The sequence below is a fragment of the Rattus norvegicus genome, chromosome 1 (assembly GCF_021556685.1).
Source record: "Rattus norvegicus strain SHRSP/BbbUtx chromosome 1, alternate assembly SHRSP_T2T, whole genome shotgun sequence".
In the NCBI taxonomy this organism is placed as follows: Eukaryota; Metazoa; Chordata; class Mammalia; order Rodentia; family Muridae; genus Rattus; species Rattus norvegicus.
In genome coordinates this window covers 226798633-226824478 of record NC_141534.1, presented here as the reverse complement: position 1 = coordinate 226824478, position 25846 = coordinate 226798633, and the positions used below count along the sequence as shown (strand labels likewise).

At 36.9% G+C, this 25846-nt stretch overlaps 1 protein-coding gene across 3 annotated transcripts in view; it reads left to right on the top strand.

Annotated features, from left to right (window-relative positions):
* Vps13a (vacuolar protein sorting 13 homolog A) overlaps positions 1-25846 on the top strand; it is a 226617-nt gene that overhangs the window by 4481 nt on the left and 196290 nt on the right. For all 3 annotated transcript variants that reach the window (NM_001100975.2, XM_087563769.1, XM_087563773.1), the window contains exons 2-6: positions 8147-8190; positions 12310-12352; positions 14419-14514; positions 14766-14867; positions 20959-21068. In NM_001100975.2, coding sequence (NP_001094445.2) covers positions 8147-8190; positions 12310-12352; positions 14419-14514; positions 14766-14867; positions 20959-21068 — 395 coding nt within the window. The remainder of the gene's footprint in view (positions 1-8146; positions 8191-12309; positions 12353-14418; positions 14515-14765; positions 14868-20958; positions 21069-25846) is intronic.

Here is a 25846-nt window from a genome sequence, read left to right as displayed (position 1 = left end):
TGATTTGGCTGTTCTCTCGTATCATTTCACGTTCATTCTTCATTCTTTGACATGCGTTTGACAGTTTAACTACGGGAGGTTGGGGTCCTTTGTTCTGACTAGGAGTTCTAAATGCTTCCGTTCTGATATTATTAGACCTTTCTTATGGTTTGGTAGCTTTTCTGCTCTTATTTGGCTGAGTCGGTTTTCTGTGTTTCAGTTCTTCATTACGTTTTCTAAGTATGCACATGTTTGTGCTTGATGGCATCCCAGAGATTTTATATATTATGTTTATTTGTCTATTCATTTATTTTTACTATATACTTTTTGCAAATTTGAGAATCAAATTCGGTCCTTGCATATGAGTTTGATCCCAACACAGAATAAACTCAGCATGTTGTTATTCATCTGTAATCCAGCACTTGGAAGGTGAGGCAGGAAGATTAGGAGTTTGTCCTTAATACATAGTGAGTGGGGGCCAGTCTGGGTTACATGAGGTCTTGTCTCAAAAACAAGTTCTGTCAAAATGTTCAGTTATACTTATCCCAATAAGCATTTTCTTCATTGTCTTGAGGGGGGGGTCCCCTGTAGAAACTGAATGCTGCGGGTTCTCTCTTTCATTATGGTGGTGCTCAAACACCTGGGGTAGTTATGGCTGTACCTCTGTGTGATACCTTTGAGTTCCCCAGCACACCTGAATGAGTGAGGGAGGAATGTACAACTGCCTAGGCCAGCTGACTAGTTATTCCAGTTGCATAGTGCAGAACTGAGCCTGTGCTGAGGTTTAGTGTGTCAAGTCAGTGCAGGCATGCATATGGCTCAGGCTCTCCCAGAGCCCTCCTACTGTATCTTCCCAGGGCAGATGTAGTGTTGTGCTGCACTGTCAATGTCTCCATTTCTGTGCACATTGACAGCGAGGACTATGGAGTCTTTGGTGCCTGTGCTAGGAGGTCTCTAGGCAGTTCATTTCCTGTTAGTCTAGTATGCAGAAACTTAGCTCCCCTATTGATGAGAAGAGCAGAATATCATTAGGAGTCATTTCATCATTGCTTTGCTTGTTCATTTGCATATATATCATTGCTTCCAGTTTAGTGATATTATGGGATTCCTGAGTGTGCGAACTCATGGGTCTCTGATTATTAGGCCTTCTCGTGACCTCTTTTCCTTTGATTGATTTGTCCTGTCCAACTTTAATATGACAGTTTTGGGGGGGTTTTAGTATATTTTATTTTATTTTGAATATATATTATTAATATGTTATATAATTGTAATATTACTAATATAAAAAAAAGAAATAGTAAACAGAAAGATAAAATCAAAAAAAAAAAAAAAAAAGAAAGCACCTTAGACCGTTTCCCTCTAGCTTTTGAACAGTCTTGTTTTTTTTTTTTTTTTTTTTTTTTTTTCTTTTTTTTCCGGAGCTGGGGACCGAACCCAGGGCCTTGCGCTTGCTAGGCAAGCGCTCTACCACTGAGCTAAATCCCCAACCCCTTGAACAGTCTTGTTAATTGCGAGCTTGAAGGGGAAGCATCTCTTTATTCCATTATGTATAGCAATCCACTTTTCTACCACAGAGAAATTGCTCATTGAGTCCACTGTATTGTGTTGTGAAGACCTGGAGATGAGAAAATACAGGTGTTTTTAGTTCCCATAGTTATAAGCTCAGAGAAGACTGATTTGGACCATCTTACATGAGATGGCTCCCTTTAAGTTCTGTGAAAATATGCTATGAATGCAGAGAACGTCTTCAAAACCTCTTTGCTATGCAGATTCAAATCATTTTTGTCTGTTGAGGTGGTATTTTAGGTGCCAGATCCTGTGGTAGGGCAGGTGCTGAGATTTCCTCCTTCGTCCTCCCCACATTCTGCCTCTTTCACTTTCTCTTATATTACTGGAAATCTCTTTAGCTTTGTTTACTGTTGAAGTTCAGCATTCTCTCACATCCACCCGTTATAATAAGCCACTGCTTTTCAGTGGTCTCCTTTGTGTCTTACGAAGTGACTGTGGAGAAATGAACAAGTGCTGGCTGGCTTCCTCCAGTCTCTTCTCTCTCCGTCGACTCCTCTTTCACCCAAACCCAACCAATAAATAGAACATGATTGTTGTTGGAAAAATCCTTTCCTGACTCTTCCTCCAAATTCGTACTCACCCCCAGAGGCAGTTACTCTTTAGATTTTTAAGAACAAGTCATACACACTCTGTTTTATTGAGACAAGGTTTTTATTATGCTGCGTAGACCAGTCTCAAATTCACTCAGTAGCATGGCTGACCTTGAATTTGAAATTATCCTCCTGCCTCACCCTCCTAAGGATATGATTATAGTTGTGCACTATCACACCTTATGTATTTGTAAGAGTGTTTTTTCTCTTTCAGGAATGTTGGACTTTGTCAGATTGTCTTCTGCATTTGTTGATATCCAGATCTGCTTTAGCGTGTTGATAATTATAGATTATATGTGTTGTTTTCCACTTGCTGAATTAGAGTGCATTTGTGATCTGTTATACTCCATTATGGTATCTTCTGTTCTTTTGACTAGAGTCTTCGCATCCGTTCATGTTAGTCTCTTGTAATTCCTCATCTGATTTTGGTCTTAGGTTAGTGCGTGCATCAGAGATAAGTTTGGATGCATTCCCTCGGTTTCTGTTTGTTGGACCACAGCATGTAGACCAAAGCGGCCCCAAACTCCTAGAGATGTGCCTACCTCTGCCTCTTGAGTGGTGGGATTAAAGAAGCGTGCCATCATGCCTGCACTAAAGTGAAAATGAGAATTTTTATTGTAGATTTGTCTTTTTTAATGTCTGCTTTCAGTGTCGCAGCATTCTCTGTAAGGTTTGCTGTTACTATACTTACTTTTTTTAATAAACTGTATTTTCCTATATTGAGCAATACCTTTTATGACTTCTTCAACGTGGCATAATTCAGACCTAGAACTCTGAAATGTTTTGTGCTTTGTCCCTCACCCTTTCTTCCCATTAGACTGACTTTTAGTTCATATGTGTTGTGATCTGAATGTAAATTATGATCTTTCACACTGACTCAGACACAGGACTGTCTTATAGGCTGGAGTAAATCTTACCTTGTAAGTGTTGCATTTGTGCTCCAGAGGTAAGTGTAATCTTCTGTCTAATGAAATGTTCCGCAAATGTCAGTTACATCCAGGGTTTGAATGATGTTTAATTTAATTGTGTCTGTATCCCCACCCCCCAATATGTGTATAGCCGAGAATAGTTCTCTAGGTCTCTGACAGTAATAGTGGATTTGCCTTTTTCCAATTGTACATCTATCCTTTTGACTCACATATTTTGACAGTTGTCAGACACATACACATTAAGGAATGTATTACCTGACTTTCCCTGGGAGATGTCAAAAATGCTTATTCATTCCAAATATGATACCAGTGGCAGACTAAAGAAATGAATCCATGCAAGTCTACCATTCACGTAGAACACAGTTCTTATTTCAAAGGGAAACAAGAGTTTATTCTGAGCCAAATATGAGTGACCCTTGGCCTAAGAACATAGATTCTGGTTGCCTCAAATAACGTGTTCACTGTGGATACAGTTATGTGAACTTTTATAGTTTAAGATAAAAGAAAACCATAAATTAATGTATTTACAACATACTGGTGAGAATATTAGCTAGACATCTAACAACAAATCGTGGAAAATTTGGCTATAGCTTTTATTAAGGGAAAGTACGGAAAACCCCTGAGAATGGGAGGGATTCTAAAGGAGGAGTACCTTCAGCTAGAGAGTTTACATTTTATCTGATAACTTCTTAGTTTGGGGTTTGATTGAAACTAGTGGACCATAAACTAACTCCAGAGGATGTTAGGTTAGATACAGGTTAGCAATGAATGGCAATTGAGAGGACTAGAAAATAACTTAAGATAATTTAGCTTATGATCTTCAAATTCCAGTTATTTATAATTCAGCGTTGTGGCCTTTTGGAGGCACTCATTTAGGTTTGCAGCTCTGCTGTTGGCCACAGTCACATGAGGCTCTTGTGCACGTGGAGTCTGTTTCTAGCAAGAAGAAAGCCCATTGCTAGGGTTAATTAGACTGAGGAGGCAGGGGAGGGAAATGTTTAATGGAACAGGCCCCAGGATCATCTTAACATTATTTGGAATTCTGACCTGAATCTGATTTTTTTTTATCCTGTGTCTGACATGGCATTCGTGTGGACATATTACAGGAGTATATTATATCTAACATTAGTCAAGACCATATTGTGACCTAAGGAAAAACAGGCAGTTTTGGCAACCATACTCCTTTGATTGGACTGTTTTTTTTTTCCATGTGTATACTTGCTATTTATATATAATGAAATATTTGATGTTTCAAGTATTTGAAATAATTTATTATTGTTTTAATTTTAGTCTTCTTTTCGTCAATTTCACTTTATAATTAACTTCATGTGGAATGACTGGTTCTAATGTAGGAAATATTTTTATTGTTCAAATTATTATAATTATTAATTTTTAACCAATAATTTTACCCATCATATTATTTTGGTATTTTACCAGATGCCAGTTTGTAGAAATAATTATATAGTTAAGTTGTAGAAGAAACCAGATACTAATATAGTATTATTTTAGTTTTTTTCCTCAATAAATTGACCTTTTCTCATGCATAAAATATTAAAGCAACAGGGCTAGAAACAAAAGGCCAGACATGTAGGAAATCAGGGTTTCACAGATATTTTTTGAGTATGATAAAATTGTATTTCTCATTTTATAGTAAGAAATGGAAATGGGGCTCCATTAGAAATTATTTTATGATGTCCATGTACTTTTCATCATCAATATCTTAATGTTTAGTATGGTTTTCACCCTGGCAAGTGTTCATGCCCATGACACTCATGGACTCGTAAAGTATAGTCTCTTGGGTTAAAAGTTCCTTAGTTTGAAAAACAGTTTATTTGTCCTATATTTGAGCAGTAATTCTTTTAAGAGTGTAACTTTTGTTATGACTTTTAGCAAATTTGGCATGTTAAGAAATTTTTAGTTGAATATTAATGCCTCCAGAGAAGTTTGGGCTCTGGCGTCTGGCCAGTTTTAGTGCATGAATGCTATTGCCCTTGGAGACAGCTTTTGAATAAAAAGGATCAACCCAAAATCCTAATAAGAGTCAATATAGTTAGTGTGTGATCTAGAAAGGACACGTGCTTTCCAGAATCTTTAGTTCGTTGTATGATAGCATTTTAATATCAAAGAGTAATACAGTTGTTATGCACAGTTAATATTCTTCCCTTTTTCTTAGTTGGAAGAAATTCTATTGTTTTCGATAGTAGGAGTTTGGATTTAAAGTTACCTCCCAAATATAACCAATCTCCAACAGTCTGAAAGCTGTATTTAAAAATTCAAGTTATACTAAGTATGGGAGGATTCTCTTTACGATGATAGTGAATAATTGGTATCTCTTTAAACACAAAGGTTTTATTCAAGCAAAGTAAGACTGGATGAGACGTCAGTCATAGCACAACATGATGGGTGACAGTATAAAGCATCTAGTTGTAGTTTCACTGAAACCAATATATTATACCTACAATTTAGGAAAATATATCCCCAAATCTCATTTTAAAAATATTTAACTATAAAAGGATTTAACTTGAATGAGGTACTTGTCAACATAGTTAAAGATGAGCATCACCCTGCCTTTTTGAAGTTTGTGTTTGTATGCTCAGGCATGAGTACAACCTTAAGGTGAGACATATAAAAGAGTTTTATCTACTGAGTTTTATCCAACAAGAGGTTGGAAATACCTGATGGGTTCCTTTTTATCTAGGCTGAATGGAATTTTTGATGTGTTATCTTTTCCAATTGATGAAATCCCATCTTTAGCTCCCTGTGGTGGTTTGAATAGGTTTGGCCCCCATAGAGAGATGGCTCAGCTGTTAAGAGGATCACATGGCTGAGACTGCAGAGTTTTGCTGCTTGCCGGGACTCTTTCCTTTTTTTTTTTTTTTTTTAAGTTTTATTTCCTGCCTTCTTTGGTTTTCATTGAGCATTTTGTATAGCTATTTTTCTTACATATCAAGAATATGTTAAAAAGCTGTTTGGAGTTTATAGTATAATCTGAGTCCATACTAATAACACTCTGTTGCTTCCTGGGTTCGTGCTCACCTGAGGAGTGAGCCTGTGCATTGTCTGTGCATTGTTGCTGTTAATGTTTGGAGCAAACAACTTTCCACTAGCTTATTTAAGAATAGTGAAAATAAAAGATTTGATTTTACCCTGGTTGCTTAATTTTTCTTTTACTTTTTTTTTTTTTTTTTTAGTATTTCCTTTAAAGGAATCTACTGATCTACTGGCAACATTTCCTGTTATTTGTTAATTATCTGGGAATTTTTAATTTTCTTTCAGAGGTTTGCCCCATTTGAAAGAACACACACACACACACACACACACACACACACACACACACACACACACACACACACACATACACACACACACTTTTTCTTTTCGGAGGTAGCGTTTCACTATGTCCTGGCTGCCCTAAAACTTAGTGTAGGGCAGACTGGCTTGAAGCTACAGAGATCCACCTGGCTCTGCCTTCCAAGTACTGGTCAAAGGTGTGTGCCACCATGCTGTCTCAGTGTTTATGTTCTTAACTACACTCCACATCCAATTCCTGGACGGAGTGAGGCAAGCTTGCCTGGTATGGGTGAGTATAGTGCAGGATCTCAACAATGAGTGTACTGGTAATGCACAGACCTGGGAACAAGGGTGGGGGCCAGTTATTTATGCCTCTGGGGAGGTGGCAGGGTCTCTGTGGCAGGTTTGTTTGGTTTAGTAACATTGGCCAGAGCAGGGATGTTGGAAGGTGCTTCATCTGCATGCATGTTCAGGGGCTGGGGGTGGGGTGGGTAGGAGAAGACTGGACCTTATAAGGTCAAACAAGGAATGAAGTCTGATAACTGTCATGGTAATAGATTCTAAATATGGTTGATGGTGGGGGAGCTGGTTTTATGGCACTAGATTGGGAGCAGTGGCAGGGTGGGAGGGGCTTGCATGGGGTGGAGGAATTCCTGCTGTCCACGTGTTTGAGTATCCCTGGTTGACACTCCCTCAACCTTTCACATGTAACTATCACTAAATTCACAATATGTTACAGCATTCAACAATTTACCTGTAGAACAAAAGTCAAATCCTGTACCCATTAAGCAGTAATTACTCATACTCTATCTCCAGACTATGATAGAGATTGTATTTGCCCTGTTTTTGTTGGCTTTTCCTCCCTGCATTTGTTGATGAGTAGGTGAGTTGTTCCTGCCTTTGGGATAATGCTGGTATGAATGTGAACATTTCTCTTTTCCTCAGTGCTTTCAGATGCTTTGAGGAATTCTTACTTAGAAGTACAATTGCTGAGTCATATCCCCCACTTGTCTTTGTGGTTGGAATTTCTTTTCCTATGATTTTGTTTTTTAGCTTAATGTGTGTTCTTAAGAGGCAGCGAGAGTCATTTACAGTTTATTGTTAGATGCTGCTTGTCTGGTTCCTTGAATCCATCCTGCCAGTTTATATCTGTTGGAGAGTAATTGAGCCCAGGGAATTGTGCATGTTGAGCAAGTGCTCTACCACTAAGCTTTGTCCCAGCCTGTGTAGCTCAAACTGGTCTCAGACTTGCTACACATTGGTTCCTCTGCCTCTGGCCTCCAAAGTACAAGATTTACAGATGTTTGCTGCCTGCCAAACCATTTGTGTGTAGCTAGTGATAGGGAGTAACTTCGTGTTCTCATTTTATGTGTGAGGGCATACTGTGCATATGCGTGGGTTCTCTCTCTCTCTCTCTCTGTGAACTCAGAGGAGTGAGTGAGAGAGAGAGAGAGAGAGAGAGAGAGAGAGAGAGAGAGTGTGTGTGTGTGTGTGTGTGTGTGTGTGAACTCAGAGGAGAAAGGAGGGTGTCAGGCATCCTTCCTTCCCTATTGCTTTCTGCCTTTTCCCCCTGAGACAGATAAATGGCATCTGGGATGTTTTGTGTCGAGGCTGGTGGTGGGAAGGATATTTTCCTGTCAGACCTTCTTAGACTAGGCAGAAGAATGAACATGAGCTGGTCAAAATATGTACATTTCCCCCTCAGGTGTTGTATTTAAAAAGAAGTATATTTAATTTAAAAATGTAATACAGTTGAATATATCATTTTTTTTCTTTTCTTTTTTTAAGGAGCTGTGGTCCTCAAGAATCTTGTAATTAAAGAAAATGCATTGGTAGGTCTTGCCTATGGAAATTTATGATATTTGTGCATTTAATTGTTGCACTTGTTTCTAATTTAACATGTCACCATAAATTGCTTAAGTATGAGAAAGATTTTGAAAGTTATTTTCATAAAATGTGAATTTGCAAAGTAAATCTTTAAATCCTAAAAGATAGAAACAGTGTACTGTTTTCTCATTTAAAATATTTCTATTCATCTATTTCCATGTGGTATTTAACATCTATGTACTATTTAACCTGTCTTCTAGTTTATTTAACATTCAACACAAAGTATATTAAACTCTGTGACGTGAATTATATTCACAACTTTTGTAACTCTTCCAACACCTATTTTTACAACTCACACTGCCAAGAGAAACTCCTAACCATATTGAATAGCTTCTGCTCTTGGTTTCCACTGGCCTTGGGGATATTTCAGTGCACACTGATGCTGTATTCACCAAAGAATTTTCTAAACTTCGTCTTCTATCCCTATGAATTTACTTCATCCAAATGATACCATGTCATATTCATACATTGCTTCTGGATTGTTCCACTTGCTATAATGTTTTCTTGGGCCATCCAGCTTGTAGCATGTACCATGGTTCCACTTTTTTTATGACTGAATAGTCTCCTTCTATGTCACCTTTTTAGTTTTCCAGTCAGCCTTATTTTTCCCTCTAGCTTTTGATGAACACTTAGGTTGTGTCTGCTTTGGGTTCTTTCAAAAGAGCTGCAGCAGATACTTATGCTCACGTAGATGTTGAAGGGCCTGCTTTCAGAGTTTTGAGTATATACCTAAGAGTCAATGTTTGGCTTTTCTAATACATTTAGCTTTTTCCAGAATGACCCAAAGGTTTTTCTTGCAGCTGAGAAACCACTTTATATTATCTCCCAAACAAGTGCTAATTTTTTTGACATTTCTCAAATCTTGGAAAAATTACTTCATATTTTACATGTTAACCACTATCTTAGTAGATATGAAGTGGTATCTTGACATCTTCATTGATCAGCACTTCTCAAATAATTACTATTTTCTGAATAGCTAATGATGTTGAACATCTTATATACTTGTTACTGTATGCCTACAGTCTTTGAAGAGATCTCTATTTAAATTCTTTGTGCATGTGTGCGTGTGTGCATGTGTATGTGCGTGTGTGCGTGTGTATGTGCGTGTGTTTGAGATGGTCTCACTAGTTGTCTTTGCTGGCTTAGTACTCACTATGTAGACCAGGCTGGTGTTGAACCTAGAGACTTTCCTGCCTTTCCCTCCCAAGTGCTGGGATTAAACCCAGTTTGCCTTTGTTTTCCAAAATAGGAATATAAAATGTATTTAAACCTACCCACAAAGTTCTATGTGATCAGCAATATAGAATTTGCTAGGATTTGAACAAATTTAGTACAGAGATTTAAAATGTATTTTAAATTATAGTATTGATTTAGCTTTATTTAGTTAGAACAGTTAAAAAAAAGACATTTTATTCTCTAAGCAAGACATGAAATATATACTGTTTCTACTCCTATGTTTACCCTTATGTTTCAATTATAGTATATTTCATTGCATTTTTACTATTTAAATATGAAATCATTTATAACTACTATGCACCAAAATTTAACTTAATTAAGGTTTTCAAATAACAAATATTCAAATACTACTAGTGAGTGTTCTGTTGCATGCAGAGGACTCAACATTGATCATGTATTAAAAATATATACATTAACTTTCATAATTATAAGGTTTATTTCCTTACCTTTTGTGTGGTGCATTGTCATCTTCATCTGTGAGTGTCCTATTGAAACACTATGACCCAAAGCAACTTTTGGAGATTAGATAACTTCCATGTTACTATTCACCATTGAAGGAACTTAGGGCAGGAGCTCACATAGGGCAGACATCTGGAGGCGGGAGCTAGTGCAAAGTCTGAGGAGTACTGGTTACTGGATACCTCCTATAGCTTGCTCCAGCCTGCTTTCTTATAGGACATAGACCACCAGCCCAATAATGGCATCACTCACAATGGGCTGGGCACTCACCCATCAATCACTCATTAAAAAACCTGTTCGCCTACAGCCCGATGTCATGGAGTCATTTTCTCAATTGGGGTTCCCTACTCTCAAAAGACTCTAGCTTGTGTCAAGTTGACATAAAACTAGCCAGTGTAACTGACCACTTGTCATCTTGATATACAAACACATTGCTGTTAAGCTACAACCTTTCTTGTTCATAGTCAAAATTAGCTATTAATATTGACATCACAATATAAAATATTTTCAATTTAAAAGTCCCATGTGGAATCACACAGTTTATAACTAAATGAGTGAGGATGAGCCAAATAGAAATTCGTGTTGATCTCTAGTGGAATTCTAAAACTTTCTCCTTAGGGAAGACTTTATGATTCCTAGTAACTCATATATACCATTCACCTACACATCACAATGCAAAGTTGCTTAGTGTTTTTGCTATAAAGCCATTTCTAGATATGTATTTTTTTGTAAAGGACTTAACACAATGGTAACTATAAAGGTTTAAAATGATGATATAACACAATAAAAATGTCTACTCTTTCTTACACTCTGTGTTTGTAAAATCAAATATGGCCAGCCATTTTATCATAACACAAATAGGTAGTGGTCAGGATCCTCACCAACATCATCAAGAGGTGGTCTCACTTGAATATTCAACGTTATTTGGACAGTTACACCCTTGTCTTGTAATACAGGATGTATTCACCAATAGTCAAAATATACTACCTCTATGTATAGAAGTTGAAAAAAATAACCTATATAGAGAGGCTACTAGAAACTGTACAAACTTTCCCAGTATTCTTAACTCTCTATGCAAAGGGATATTTGCTCCAGATATTTTTATGTGGCTACAAACACAGCAGCAGAAGAAAAAAATGACAAATCAAGAGATGGTTGGTATAACCTGTTATAAATAACAATTTTTCATATTTTTCATGGTGGGCTAAAAACTGTAATTGTTCATTTAATTAATACCCATTTCTTCAAGAAACCTTTTAATATATGTAAACAAGTAGATTATACTTTTATTGTTAGGGGCTGACTATAATCTTTTTCTAAGTCCTATATTTTAAAAAAAATATTTGGAGGAAAGATTATTTTGTTTTTCTATTTTAATATTGAAGAGATCATCATCATCATCATCATCATTATCATCATCATCAACATCAGTCCTCCTCCTAGTCCTCCCCCCAACCCCCCGTCCCCACCCCTTACTGCAACTGCCTGGTTTCCGCCTGAACTGCCAGCACTAGTGATTGAAGCTAGTCGGTACTACCTGGAACTTTCCAGGCCAATTAGAGCTGTTTTGTGAGCCTGTCTTCACAAACAAGGCTGGTGCCGATGCCTTTAGTCTCTGCACTCAAGGCAGAGGCCCAAGGATCTTTATGAGATCCAGGTTCTTAAAAAGGAGATTTTGTTGGTGTGATTAAAGTTTTTGAGCTCTTTTTTCTGTATAATGATACCTGATCAGCTTCTTGATTTATAGTATTTCCCCTCTTCTGATATTTGGCTAATATAATGATAGTGTTCTTTGATGTATAAATATTTTTAATTTGGGGAAGGACAATTTACCCATTTTACATTGCTTATGTTTTTGTTATCATTTCCATGCAGATTTTTTTCTTTGTATTTTCCTCTAAACTATAAATAAAGCTTTAGTTCTTCTGTTCAGTTGATCCCTGCTGAGTTTTATATATGTTATAGTTTATATATGTTATAGACCCTACTTTCTGCTACTATTTTTACTATTTCTGATACTTTTTTTATTATTGGCTACCCATGTTCCCTAGCACCAGTTATTGTTAGAGCCCTCTTTCTCCCAATTAGCAGGAAAAACAATTTTGAAATTATTGTTTTGTAAAATGCCAATTTTAGGAAATAAAGTCTTAATCTATATAAAAGCTCTTCTGTTTAGTATTACTTAAGTATATATTTAACCATTTACTTTGGAAAGAGAAACTTTTGATTATTAAACCATTACATTTAAATGAATACTGAAGATAATATGTAAGGTAACTGAAATACCTTTAAATCAGTTTAGGAAGAAAATAATTATATTTTTGAACTTTATATGAATAATGTTTAAATAAATTTACTTTTCTTTATAGCATGAATTGGATGTACCATTCAAAGTTAAAGTTGGTCGTATAGGTAAGCAATATTTATCCTTGGAGTGTTGTTCTTGCTGGACATACAATGTAAATAAAAAACTTATTTGTGGAATGTAATTTTTCCTAATGCTTATGAGCATTAATTGAAAATATATTTGTGTGCTTTCATTTAGAACTTGGTGTATGTAGTATTTGAACAATAATTGCTCATTTTAGTAGATCTTGATGTTGAGTTTAGAGTCAAAGCAGCCTATAACAGACCTTAAGGAGCTATGTCTATTTCTGTGTTCTGACTACTTATGTTTGACATTATTTCAAAGTACATAACATCAAGGGTTTGGATCACGCAGACACTAGATCTAGGGACCAAAATGAAAGCTTGATTGTGCTATAGAAGAATTTCCAGGTTTTTTATTCTAGAAAATAAAGTGCTTTTTGTTTGTGTGTTTTGGGTTACTTTATCCATGTTTGTAATTAACTAAAGTATGAATTTAAATTAGATAAAGAATGAACTTAGTAGTTCATGTTTTCATGCATTGGTAGAACATAAATGAAACGTAAGAATTTAACATGTATAATAAAGCTGTCTATTAAAATTCATACCTTATTATGTTGTGTGTTTATTTAAATGTCATAGAGGTTGATTGAGATCATAATGTCTTAAGTTGGAACTTTTAGGTTTTTTTAGTTATGTAGTTGTTTTTGTGTAGTGTTAACGCTGTGAGAGTATCTGAGAAACTTACATAAAACTATGATGGCTGTCTTTCCAACTTTGTGTATTATACTTACAGTTGCTACTAGAGTATATACCACAGAAAACCTTTTGTCATTGTTAGAATGTAAATTCTGTCTTGTTCCTTTAATGACAGTTTAGCATAAGTAAAAAGTGGACAATAGCACCAGTAATTTTCCTTCTGACATATTAGTTATTGGCTGTTTCTAATAGTTTGGATTGGTAATTTTTGTTGTTGTTGTTTTGAAGGCTTGTAACCATGGTGTAAGGATTTTTTTGTAATCTAAGTTGGTTTGATTTGATTTGCTTTATTATGACAGTAATCTAAGGAATATATATTTGGGTGGAATAATCATATTATCTCATAAAACAGCCTTACAAATAAATGTGTTATATGTTGTTTTTAAACATTTGCCAGAAGTTACTTAAGTTTTACACTGATGGATTTTGAATTTTAGTGTAAGTCAGTGTAATCTCAATTGAACAAAAATTTAAAAATATACCGAGAAGGGTTGAGATTTTGACTAGTTATGTTTTCTCATTGCTGTGACAGCATGCCTGACACAAGCACCTGAGAGAAGGAAGGGTTGGATTAGTTCGGTTTGAGGATGCAGGTCATCATGACAAAGAAGGGCTGACAGCAGGAAGATGACACGTTTGTCACATTTCGTCAGGAAGAGGAAAGGAATGCGTCTTTCTTCTCCTTACTCAGTGTGGAGCTCTAGCCCTTGAGTTTGTATTGCTGCCTTTAGACTAGGTCTTCCATCTTCTGCTAATCTCTTCTAGAAATGATCTTATGGGCATTCTCAAAGGCTCGTTTCATAGGTAAATCCTGTCAAGTTGATAGTCAGTGTTAATCAACTCAGGGTTGATTCCAGCATCATCATACAAAACTGTATATAAAACAAAGTATATGTCTGTACATAAGAGCAGTAGATAGACATTTTATTAAGAGCTTGTTTTTTTATTTTCCCTTTTTAAAATATGACAAGAAGTTAATTTTCAGATACTAAAAATAGGCAGTTCAGAAGACAAAATCAATTAAGATGTTAATTGTATATATTTCACATAGTACCTGCATCCTTTAATAATATATTTTATTTGTATATGTTACTTTTATTGTGTTCCTAACACTTTGTGTATTTATTGTTTTATATGACACTATATTTCCTAATATATTCGTTGAATAACAAAGCACCCATTTCTACGTGAGTTGTATAAAAGTGCAGTTAATTTTATAGGACTGTATGGTCCCTCTGACACTATTATTTGTTCTGGATCTCTTTCAAAGATGTCTTCTAATGCTTTATAGTAATTGATTGGTAGATGTATGTTGAATGAACAATATTCTTATCTTTATTATTTTAATGTAGGTAGCCTTCAACTTAAAATTCCATGGAAAAACCTTTATACTCAACCAGTTGAAGCTGTTTTGGAAGAAATTTATTTACTCATAGTGCCGTCTTCTAGTAAGTTATTTAAAATTTATAATTTAAATTATCCTTAATTTTAGATGGAAAAATCTTTATATTTTATATTTTTGTTCCAAGAACTCTTAGTGAAGATAATTTAGGTTTTTTGGTTCAGTTTGAATTGCTTTTTTTGTTTGTTTGTTTTAATTCTCTGTAGATTTTGTTAGCATTATTATTTTCAATGCTAATTTTTGAAATTGAGTATATTTAAATTTAAAGTAGTTGAATATTTTATATAATTTTTGTAGGAATACAGTATGATCCTATCAAAGAAGAAAAGCAACTCATGGAAGCAAAACAACAGGAACTAAAAAGAATAGAAGAAGCAAAACAGAAAGTAGTTGATCAAGGTAAAATATCAGTAAACTGGTAGTAAAGGATGTAAATTTATTATAATAGCATATTGTTTTTGGCTGGATATACTGAGATTATGTTACAAACAAGAAACCATCTCATTACCTAGAAAGTTGCATGGTTTGTGTGTTTTGTTATATATGCAAACATTTTACCTTACATAAATTTAAGGCAAATACTTACTGTGAGGATAAAGTCAGTTTTAAACATTAGCAAGTCTACCAAGTACACCTTCTTTCCTTTCTAGTCTGTGTCTTTATATTCCCCTTGTACTGATTATTTACTCTCGAATATACTGAGACCTTTAATGTGCTTGTGTTTACTTTTATCTATCCCCAACCCTGCCTCAGTTCATTGTAGGTCACATGACTATAATCCATTGATCATCAATGGAAGGGGAATCCCATAGAAACCTAATTTTTTCAGCTATCCCCTTGTTACTATCACTAGGGACTTTCTATATCTTTATTCTCACATCTTTTCTCTGTAGATCTTGTAGCTTATAAACATACTATATCCTATTCTTATTAAAAATGTTAAATTTTTTTCCACTTATCTGTTTTTCTTCTACTTTGTTCTTCACTGAGTAGTTATATATTTTAAAATCTTATAAATGGTGACTTAAATATCCCTACCATATACTGACTTATATTGACTGCTTATACAGATCTTAAACCAATTCTTTAAAATAATTTTAACTTATTTTACACTAGGGGTGTTTTGTCAACAAATATGTCTGTGCAGCATTTGCATGCATGGTGTCTGCATATCTCAGAAGGAGGCATCAGATCCTCTGCAACTTTAGTAACAGACAGTTGTGAGCTGCCATGTGGGTCTGGGAACTCAACCAGAAACAGCAGCCAGTGCTCCTAACCAGGGCCATCTCTCTAGCCTTATCCCTTAAGGATGCTCCCAGATTGCCGTTTTTGTTTTGTGTGATTTCAAGTCCCTGAATCTTTCAGAATCCTGGTTTTAAACTCTTAGGTTTCAATGACAGCACCATCCTGGGTTATTTAGGATTTAAATTTCTTCTTCAGTTTGGCTGAAACCGTTGGTTTTTTTGTTGCTTTCTCCAAGTCTTTTACCTTCTTCTGGCATTGTGGATTTACCATTTTTGTTTGTTTTCTTTTCCTTTATTTCTTTAATGATGCCTTACTGGAAAACGGAAATTCATACAATATAAACCATGCTTAATGAGAATTTATTAGGTCCAAAATACTAATGTTGTATAATATAAAACCCTGATGTTGCCTCAGTATCAGGATAGTGCCTTAGTGCTTCAGCAAGATGTATTAGAAGCTCACATTGGACGCTGTCTGCTTCCATCCCTCATTCCTACTTCTGCATCCTACAGCCTCGCCCCCTGCCATGCTGACTGCTCCATAGTTTACCAACTCACATTCTCCCCACTGCGAATTTTACCTTTTGTTTTTTTGACTTTTTATTTCATTGGTACTTATTTTCAAAAACTCCTGTTGACTGCTTTGCACAGCACATCTTCATGCAGGATTTCCTGTCTCCTTCATTGTAGCTTCAGGTCAAATATTCATGGTCCACGGGCATCATATAAAGAGACCCAAGGTCTCAGTTTCTCCTGTATTTGATGACAGTAGTTCTTCCACCGGATGGTATATTCCAGGGTTTAGTTGTTGTTGTTGTTGTTGTTCTTGTTCTTGTTGTTGTTGTTGTTTTGTGAGGATATCTCTTCCCTTCCAAAATGAGTAAGCAAATTGCAGCAGCAGCTCATTTCTATAAGAACTCAGCCCGTCTTTTCCAAAAATGATCACTTTCGGTAGACTTGTGTCCCAGAAGCTCTGTAATGATGACCGATGATCATTTTTTGCATTTTACTTTTTGTATTCAGTATTTTTGAAAGTTTTCAACATTAGGGTAGCAGTTAAATATTTTAGGATGTGAATGACGTTTCCTGAAGCAACAGTATAGAATGAGAAGAAAAATAATTCTAGGATTAAGTTTTAAGGAAGCCTGCCACCTAGTGGTTGTACAGAGGAAGAAGACATTTGAAGACTATCAAAGGATGGCAGGAAGAGAGGGAAATTGAAGTTTGTGGTTGCATGGGAAAGGAGCCATATTAAAAGCAGATAATATCCCAGATCCTGATGGGATATCAGCTAATGTAAGAGTTATCGTAGTATTTTTGACATCTGGGCCATGCGTTACCTTAACAATAGTTGGGATCAAGTGGTGATAACAGAGGAGTTGTGGATTGCCGTTGATGCCCAGGTGAGGGCAGGTAAAAGATAAGGGTAGAGCCTTGATTGGGCAGTGGACAAGGAAGTGGGCTGGCAGTTTTAGAGACGGGAGAGGGACAGAAAGGAGAAAGAGAAAAGGACAGAGAAAAATGGAGAGGACGAACCTGAATCCATGTGACTTGAAATAGCCACAGGTAGCTATGAACATCATAGAAGACCAGTAGAATAATATAGGGCAGTTTGTCCAATCTAAGTGGCCAGTTTGTGTTTATATCAATTGAGTTTTGAGTTCTTTGAGTGGGTGTTTTGTGAGTTGAGAATTTACTGTTATAAATCTGACTGATAATTTATAAGCCTCTGGAGTTTTGATTTTACTGGGTTGCGGGGTGGGGAGGGGTTGTGACAGCTTGTCACAGGGGGCAGATGGGGGTGGGGAGACCACCGAGGCCAGATAGTAGCTGGAGCTAGCATGGAATGGTTTTTAATAATAATACACGAAAAGGAGTTATCTTCCCTTAGCTTTACTTCCAAATTTTAAGGCAAGGTGTGCCAGAAGTACAGAGCTGAGGGAGTGTTTTTGAGACTTAGAGAGAATGGATAAGAGATTATGAATACAGTTCTCATGTATGAAATTCTCAAATAAATAAGTGTATAAAACAAAGATTTTTTTTATCTTTATTAACTTGAGTATTTCTTATTTACGTTTCGATTGTTATTCCCCTTCCTGGTTTCCTGGCCAACATCCCCCTAACCCCTCCCCCTTCCCATCCTCCCCCCATTACTGCCCTCCCCCCAACAATCACATTCACTGGGGGTTCAGTCTTGGCAAGACCAAGGGATTCCCCTTCCACTGGTGCTCTTACTAGGCTATTCATTGCTACGTATGAGGTCAGAGTCCAGGGTCAGTCCATGTATAGTCTTTAGGTAGTGGCTTAGTCCCTGGAAGCTCTGGTTGGTTGGTATTGTTGTTTATATGGGGTCTCAAGCTCCTTCAAGCTCTTCCAGTCCTTTCTCTGATTCCTTCAACGGGGGTCCCGTTCTCAGTTCAGTGGTTTGCTGCTGGCATTCGCCTATGTATTTGCTGTATTCTGGCTGTGTCTCTCAGGAGCGATCTACATCCGGTTCCTGTCGGCCTGCACTTCTTTGCTTCATCCATGTTATCTAGTTTGGTGGCTGTATAAGTATGGACCACATGTGGGGCAGACTCTGAATAGGTGTTCCTTCTGCCTCTGTTCTAAACTTTGCCTCCCTATTCCCTCCCAAGGGTATTCTTGTTCCCCTTTTAAAGAAGGAGTGAAGCATTTGTATTTTGGTCATCCTTCTTGAGTTTCATGTGTTCTGTGCATCTAGGGTAATTCAAGCATTTGAGCTAATAGCCACTTATCAATGAGTGCATACCATGTGTGTTTTTCTGTGATTGGGTTACCTCACTCAGGATGATATTTTCCAGTTCCATCCATTTGCCTATGAATTTCATAAAGTCATTATTTTTGATAACTGAGTAATATTCCATTGTGTAGATGTACCACATTTTCTGTATCCATTCCTCTGTTGAAGGGCATCTGGGTTCTTTCCAGCTTCTGGCTATTATAAATAAGGCTGCTATGAACATAGTGGAGCACGTGTCTTTGTTATATGTTGGGGCATCTTTTGGGTATATGCCCAAGAGAGGTATAGCTGGATCCTCAGGTAGTTCAATGTCCAATTTTCTGAGGAACCTCCAGACTGATTTCCAGAATGGTTGTACCAGTCTGCAATCCCACCAACAATGGAGGAGTGTTCCTCTTTCTCCACATCCTCGCCAGCATTTGCTGTGACCTGAGTTTTTGATCTTAGCCATTCTGACTGCTGTGAAGTGAAATCTCAGGGTTGTTTTGATTTGCATTTCCCTTATGACTAAAGTTGTTGAACATTTCTTTAGGTGTTTCTCAGCCATTTGGCATTCCTCAGCTGTGAATTCTTTGTTTAGCTCTGAACCCCATTTTTAATAGGGTTATTTGTCTCCCTGAAGTCTAACTTCATGAGTTCTTTGTATATTTTGGATATAAGCCCTCTATCTGTTGTAGGATTGGTAAAGCTCTTTTCCCAATCTGTTGGTTGTCGTTTTGTCCTAACCACAGTGTCCTTTGCCTTACAGAAGCTTTGTAGTTTTATGAGATCCCATTTATCGATTCTTGATCTTAGAGCATAAGCCATTGGTGTGTTGTTCAGGAAATTTTCTCCAGTGCCCATGTATTCGAGATGCTTCCCCACTTTTTCTTCCATGAGTTTGAGTGTATCTGGTTTGATGTGGAGGTCCGTGATCCACTTGGACTTAAGCTTTGTACAGGGTGATAAGCATGGATCGATCTGCATTCTTCTACATGTTGCCCTCCAGTTGAACCAGCACCATTTGCTGAAAATGCTATCTTTTTTCCATTGGATGGTTTTAGCTCCTTTGTCAAAGATTAAGTGACCGTAGGTGTGTGGGTTCATTTCTGGGTCTTCAATTCTGTTCCACTGGTCTATCTGTCTGTCTCTGTACCAATACCATGCAGTTTTTATCACTGTTGCTCTGTAATACTGCTTGAGTTCAGGGATAGTGATTCCCCCAGAAATCCTTTTATTGTTGAGGATAGTTTTAGCTATCCTGGGTTTTTTGTTATTCCAGATGATTTTGCAAATTGTTCTGTCTAAGTCTCTGAAGAATTGGATTGGTATTTTGATGGTGATTGCATTGAATCTGTAGATTGCTTTTGGTAAAATGGCCATTTTTACTATATTAATCCTGCCAATCCATGAGCATGGGAGATCTTTCCATCTTCTGAGCTCTTCTTCAATTTCTTTCTTCAGAGGCTTGAAGTTCTTATCATACAGATCTTTTATTTGCTTGGTTAAAGTCACATCGAGGTATTTTATATTATTTGGGACTATTATGAAGAGTGTCGTTACCCTAATTTCTTTCTCGGCTAAAACAAAGACTTTTAACATCATTTCATTCCTCCCTATCCTCCTCTGCTCCTACTATGTCTCAAATATGACTTCTATAATAATTATTATTATCTTAATTATGATAATTAAATAATAATTATTATTTAAGTAATATTTTAAATTATTATTAAATTATTATCAAAATTATTAAATTATTAAATAATAATTGAATTAAAACTTTTTAGAAATATATATTTGCTTACATATTATATGCAACATAAAATATTTATAAATGTAATATAATATAAAATTTAATAAATATATTATTAAGTAATAATTCTTATGTGTGTGGAATAATAAATGCAACCTTCTTAATCTATCTAAAGTCACTCTGATATACATGTGTTCAGGACTGACATGTTGGAATTGGATAACCTTTCATGAGACTTTTCCCAGGAAAACACTGATTCTCCCTTTCTAAGCAGTCATTGGTTTTCTGTAGGTCTTGATGTAGGGGTGTGGCCTTCTGAGTTTCCCCTATCCATGTTGGCATGCCAGCTGATGCTGTTCTTGTGAAGATTTTGTTTAGGCAATCATATTATTATGGTTTTATGACATTTATAAAAGTCACTGTGTCATGGCAGATGTCCTTGTCATCTGGCCCTTACATTCAGGCTATAAAATTTAGTATCAGTGAATTTAACATAGTTGGCTGTAGTCCAACGAGGCAAAAGACTAGCTTTTAAATACTTTGTATTTAGTTGCTTTTGAGAGAGAGAGGGAGGGAGGGAGGGAGAGAGAGAGAGAGCGAGAGAACGATCTTTGATACGAAAGATTTTGGAAATCTCAAGTCATCTATTCAAGTGTTTTACATTTTCTTTAACAAGGCAATATGTTACTTTAATATATGGATAATTATAGTTTGTGTTTCATTCAGTTTAAAAAGGAATATTTGCAATTTTAGAAAATCCTCGGGAGGAAAAACAAGACACTTTTGCAGAAAAGTTAGTTACTCAAATCATAAAGAATCTTCAAGTGCAGATTTCCAGTATCCATGTCCGTTATGAAGATGACGTAAGTATCTTACCCTCATGCACGTATGTGACTGTGTGTGGCTTTGCTCTGCTGGGAGGAGGGAGGACAGAGAGCTGATGACCATGAGATCTTTTTGTTTTGTTGTTACATTTTCAGTGAGTACTTGATTAGATCTTTTTTTTTTTTTTTTTTTTTTTTATTAACTTGAGTATTTCTTATATACATTTCGAGTGTTATTCCCTTTCCCGGTTTCCGGGCAAACATCCCCCTCCCCCCTCCCCTTCCTTATGGGTGTTCCCCTCCCAACCCTCCCCCCATTGCCGCCCTCCCCCCATAGACTAGTTCACTGTGGGTTCAGTCTTAGCAGGACCCAGGGCTTCCCCTTCCACTGGTGCTCTTACTAGGATATTCATTGCTACCTATGGGGTCAGAGTCCAGGGTCAGTCCATGTATAGTCTTTAGGTAGTGGCTTAGTCCCTGGAAGCTCTGGTTGCTTGGCATTGTTGTACTTTTGGGGTCTCGAGCCCCTTCAAGCTCTTCCAGTTCTTTCTCTGATTCCTTCAATAGGGGACCTATTCTCAGTTCAGTGGTTTGCTGCTGGCATTCGCCTCTATATTTGCTGTATTCTGGCTGTGTCTCTCAGGAGCGATCTACATCCGGCTCCTGTCGGTCTGCACTTCTTTGCTTCATCCATCTTGTCTAATTGGGTGGCTGTATATGTATGGGCCACATGTGGGGCAGGCTCTGAATGGGTGTTCCTTCAGTCTCTGTTTTAATCTTTGCCTCTCCCTTCCCTGCCAAGGGTATTCTTTTTCCTCATTTAAAGAAGGAGTGAAGCATTCACATTTTGATCATCCGTCTTGAGTTTCATTTGTTCTAGGCATCTAGGGTAATTCAAGCATTTGGGCTAATAGCCACTTATCAATGAGTGCATACCATGTATGTCTTTCTGTGATTGGGTTAGCTCACTCAGGATGATATTTTCCAGTTCCAACCATTTGCCTACGAATTTCATAAACTCGTTGTTTTTGATAGCTGAGTAATATTCCATTGTGTAGATGTACCACATTTTCTGTATCCATTCCTCTGTTGAAGGGCATCTGGGTTCTTTCCAGCTTCTGGCTATTATAAATAAGGCTGCGATGAACATAGTGGAGCACGTGTCTCTTTTATATGTTGAGGCATCTTTTGGGTATATGCCCAAGAGAGGTATAGCTGGATCATCAGGCAGTTCAATGTCCAATTTTCTGAGGAACCTCCAGACTGATTTCCAGAATGGTTTTACCAGTCTGCAATCCCACCAACAATGGAGGAGTGTTCCTCTTTCTCCACATCCTCGCCAGCATCTGCTGTCACCTGAGTTTTTGATCTTAGCCATTCTCACTGGTGTGAGGTGAAATCTCAGGGTTGTTTTGATTTGCATTTCCCTTATGACTAAAGATGTTGAACATTTCTTTAGGTGTTTCTCAGCCATTCGGCATTCCTCAGCTGTGAATTCTTTGTTTAGCTCTGAACCCCATTTTTTAATAGGGTTATTTGTTTCCCTGCGGTCTAACTTCTTGAGTTCTTTGTATATTTTGGAAATAAGGCCTCTATCTGTTGTAGGATTGGTAAAGATCTTTTCCCAATCTGTTGGTTGCCGTTTTGTCCTAACCACAGTGTCCTTTGCCTTACAGAAGCTTTGCAGTTTTATGAGATCCCATTTGTCGATTCTTGATCTTAGAGCATAAGCCATTGGTGTTTTGTTCAGGAAATTTTTTCCAGTGCCCATGTGTTCCAGATGCTTCCCTAGTTTTTCTTCTATTAGTTTGAGTGTGTCTGGTTTGATGTGGAGGTCCTTGATCCACTTGGACTTAAGCTTTGTACAGGGTGATAAGGATGGATCGATCTGCATTCTTCTACATGTTGCCCTCCAGTTGAACCAGCACCATTTGCTGAAAATACTATCTTTTTTCCATTGGATGGTTTTGGCTCCTTTGTCAAAAATCAAGTGACCATAGGTGTGTGGGTTCATTTCTGGGTCTTCAATTCTATTCCATTGGTCTATCTGTCTGTCTCTGTACCAATACCATGCAGTTTTTATCACTATTGCTCTGTAATACTGCTTGAGTTCAGGGATAGTGATTCCCCCTGAAGTCCTTTTATTGTTGAGGATAGCTTTAGCTATCCTGGGTTTTTTGTTATTCCAGATGAATTTGCAAATTGTTCTGTCTAACTCTTTGAAGAATTGGATTGGTATTTTGATGGGGATTGCATTGAATCTGTAGATTGCTTTTGGTAAAATGGCCATTTTTACCATATTAATCCTGCCAATCCATGAGCATGGGAGATCTTTCCATCTTCTGAGGTCTTCTTCAATTTCTTTCCTCAGTGTCTTGAAGTTCTTATTGTACAGATCTTTTACTTGCTTGGTTAAAGTCACACCGAGGTACTTTATATTATTTGGGTGTATTATGAAGGGTGTCGTTTCCCTAATTTCTCTCTCGGCTTATTTCTCTTTTGTATAGAGGAAGGCAACTGATTTATTTGAGTTAATTTTATACCCAGCCACTTTGCTGAAGTTGTTTATCAGCTTTAGTAGTTCTCTGGTGGAACTTTTGGGATCACTTAAATATACTATCATGTCATCTGCAAATAGTGATATTTTGACCTCTTCTTTTCCGATCTGTATCCCCTTGATCTCCTTTTGTTGTCTGATTGCTCTGGCTAGAACTTCAAGAACTATATTGAATAAGTAGGGAGAGAGTGGGCAGCCTTGTCTAGTCCCTGATTTTAGTGGGATTGCTTCAAGTTTCTCTCCATTTAGTTTAATGTTAGCAACTGGTTTGCTGTATATGGCTTTTACTATGTTTAGGTATGGGCCTTGAATTCCTATTCTTTCCAGGACTTTTATCATGAAGGGGTGTTGAATTTTGTCAAATGCTTTCTCAGCATCTAATGAAATGATCATGTGGTTCTGTTCTTTTAGTTTGTTTATATAATGGATCACGTTGATGGTTTTCCGTATATTAAACCATCCCTGCATGCCTGGGATGAAGCCTACTTGATCATGGTGGATGATTGTTTTGATGTGCTCTTGAATTCGGTTTGCCAGAATTTTATTGAGTATTTTTGCGTCGATATTCATAAGGGAAATTGGTCTGAAGTTCTCTTTCTTTGTTGTGTCTTTGTGTGGTTTAGGTATAAGAGTAATTGTGGCTTCATAGAAGGAATTCGGTAGGGCTCCATCTGTTTCAATTTTGTGGAATAGTTTGGATAATATTGGTATGAGGTCTTCTATGAAGGTTTGATAGAATTCTGCACTAAACCCGTCTGGACCTGGGCTCTTTTTGGTTGGGAGACCTTTAATGACTGCTTCTATTTCCTTAGGAGTTATGGGGTTGTTTAACTGGTTTATCTGTTCCTGATTTAACTTCGATACCTGGTATCTGTCTAGGAAATTGTCCATTTCCTGAAGATTTTCAAATTTTGTTGAATATAGGTTTTTATAGTAAGATCTGATGATTTTTTGAATTTCCTCCGAATCTGTAGTTATGTCTCCCTTTTCATTTCTGATTTTGTTAATTTGGACACACTCTCTGTGTCCTCTCGTTAGTCTGGCTAAGGGTTTATCTATCTTGTTGATTTTCTCAAAGAACCAACTTTTGGTTCTGTTGATTCTTTCTATGGTCCTTTTTGTTTCTACTTGTTTGATTTCAGCTCTGAGTTTGATTATTTCCTGCCTTCTACTCCTCCTGGGTGTATTTGCTTCTTTTTGTTCTAGAGCTTTTAGGTGTGCTGTCAAGCTGCTGACATATGCTCTTTCCTGTTTCTTTCTGCAGGCACTCAGCGCTATGAGTTTTCCTCTTAGCACAGCTTTCATTGTGTCCCATAAGTTTGAGTATGTTGTATCTTCATTTTCATTAAATTCTAAAAAGTTTTTAATTTCTTTCTTTATTTCTTCCTTGACCAGGTTATCATTGAGTAGAGCATTGTTCAATTTCCACGTATATGTGGGCATTCTTCCCTTATTGTTATTGAAGACCAGTTTTAGGCCGTGGTGGTCCGATAGCACGCATGGGATTATTTCTATCTTTCTGTACCTGTTGAGGCCCGTTTTTTGATCAATTATATGGTCAATTTTGGAGAAAGTACCATGAGGAGCTGAGAAGAAGGTATATCCTTTTGCTTTAGGATAGAATGTTCTATAAATATCCGTTAAGTCCATTTGGCTCATGACTTCTCTTAGTCTGTCTACATCACTGTTTAATTTCTGTTTCCATGATCTGTCCATTGATGAGAGTGGGTTGTTGAAATCTCCCACTATTATTGTGTGAGGTGCAATGTGTGTTTTGAGCTTTAGTAAGGTTTCTTTTACATATGTAGGTGCCCTTGTATTTGGGGCATAGATATTTAGGATTGAGAGTTCATCTTGGTTGATTTTTCCTTTGATGAATATGAAGTGTCCTTCCTTATCTTTTTTGATGACTTTTAGTTGGAAATTGATTTTATTTGATATTAGAATGGCTACTCCAGCTTGCTTCTTCTGACCATTTGCTTGGAAAGTTGTTTTCCAGCCTTTCACTCTGAGGTAGTGTCTGTCTTTGTCTCTGAGGTGTGTTTCCTGTAGGCAGCAGAATGCAGGGTCCTCGTTGCGTATCCAGTTTGTTAATCTATGTCTTTTTATTGGGGAGTTGAGGCCATTGATATTGAGAGATATTAAGGAATAGTGATTATTGCTTCCCGTTATATTCATATTTGATGTGAGGTTATGTTTGTGTGCTTTCATTCTCTTTGTTTTGTTGCCAAGACGATTAGTTTCTTGCTTCTTCTAGGGT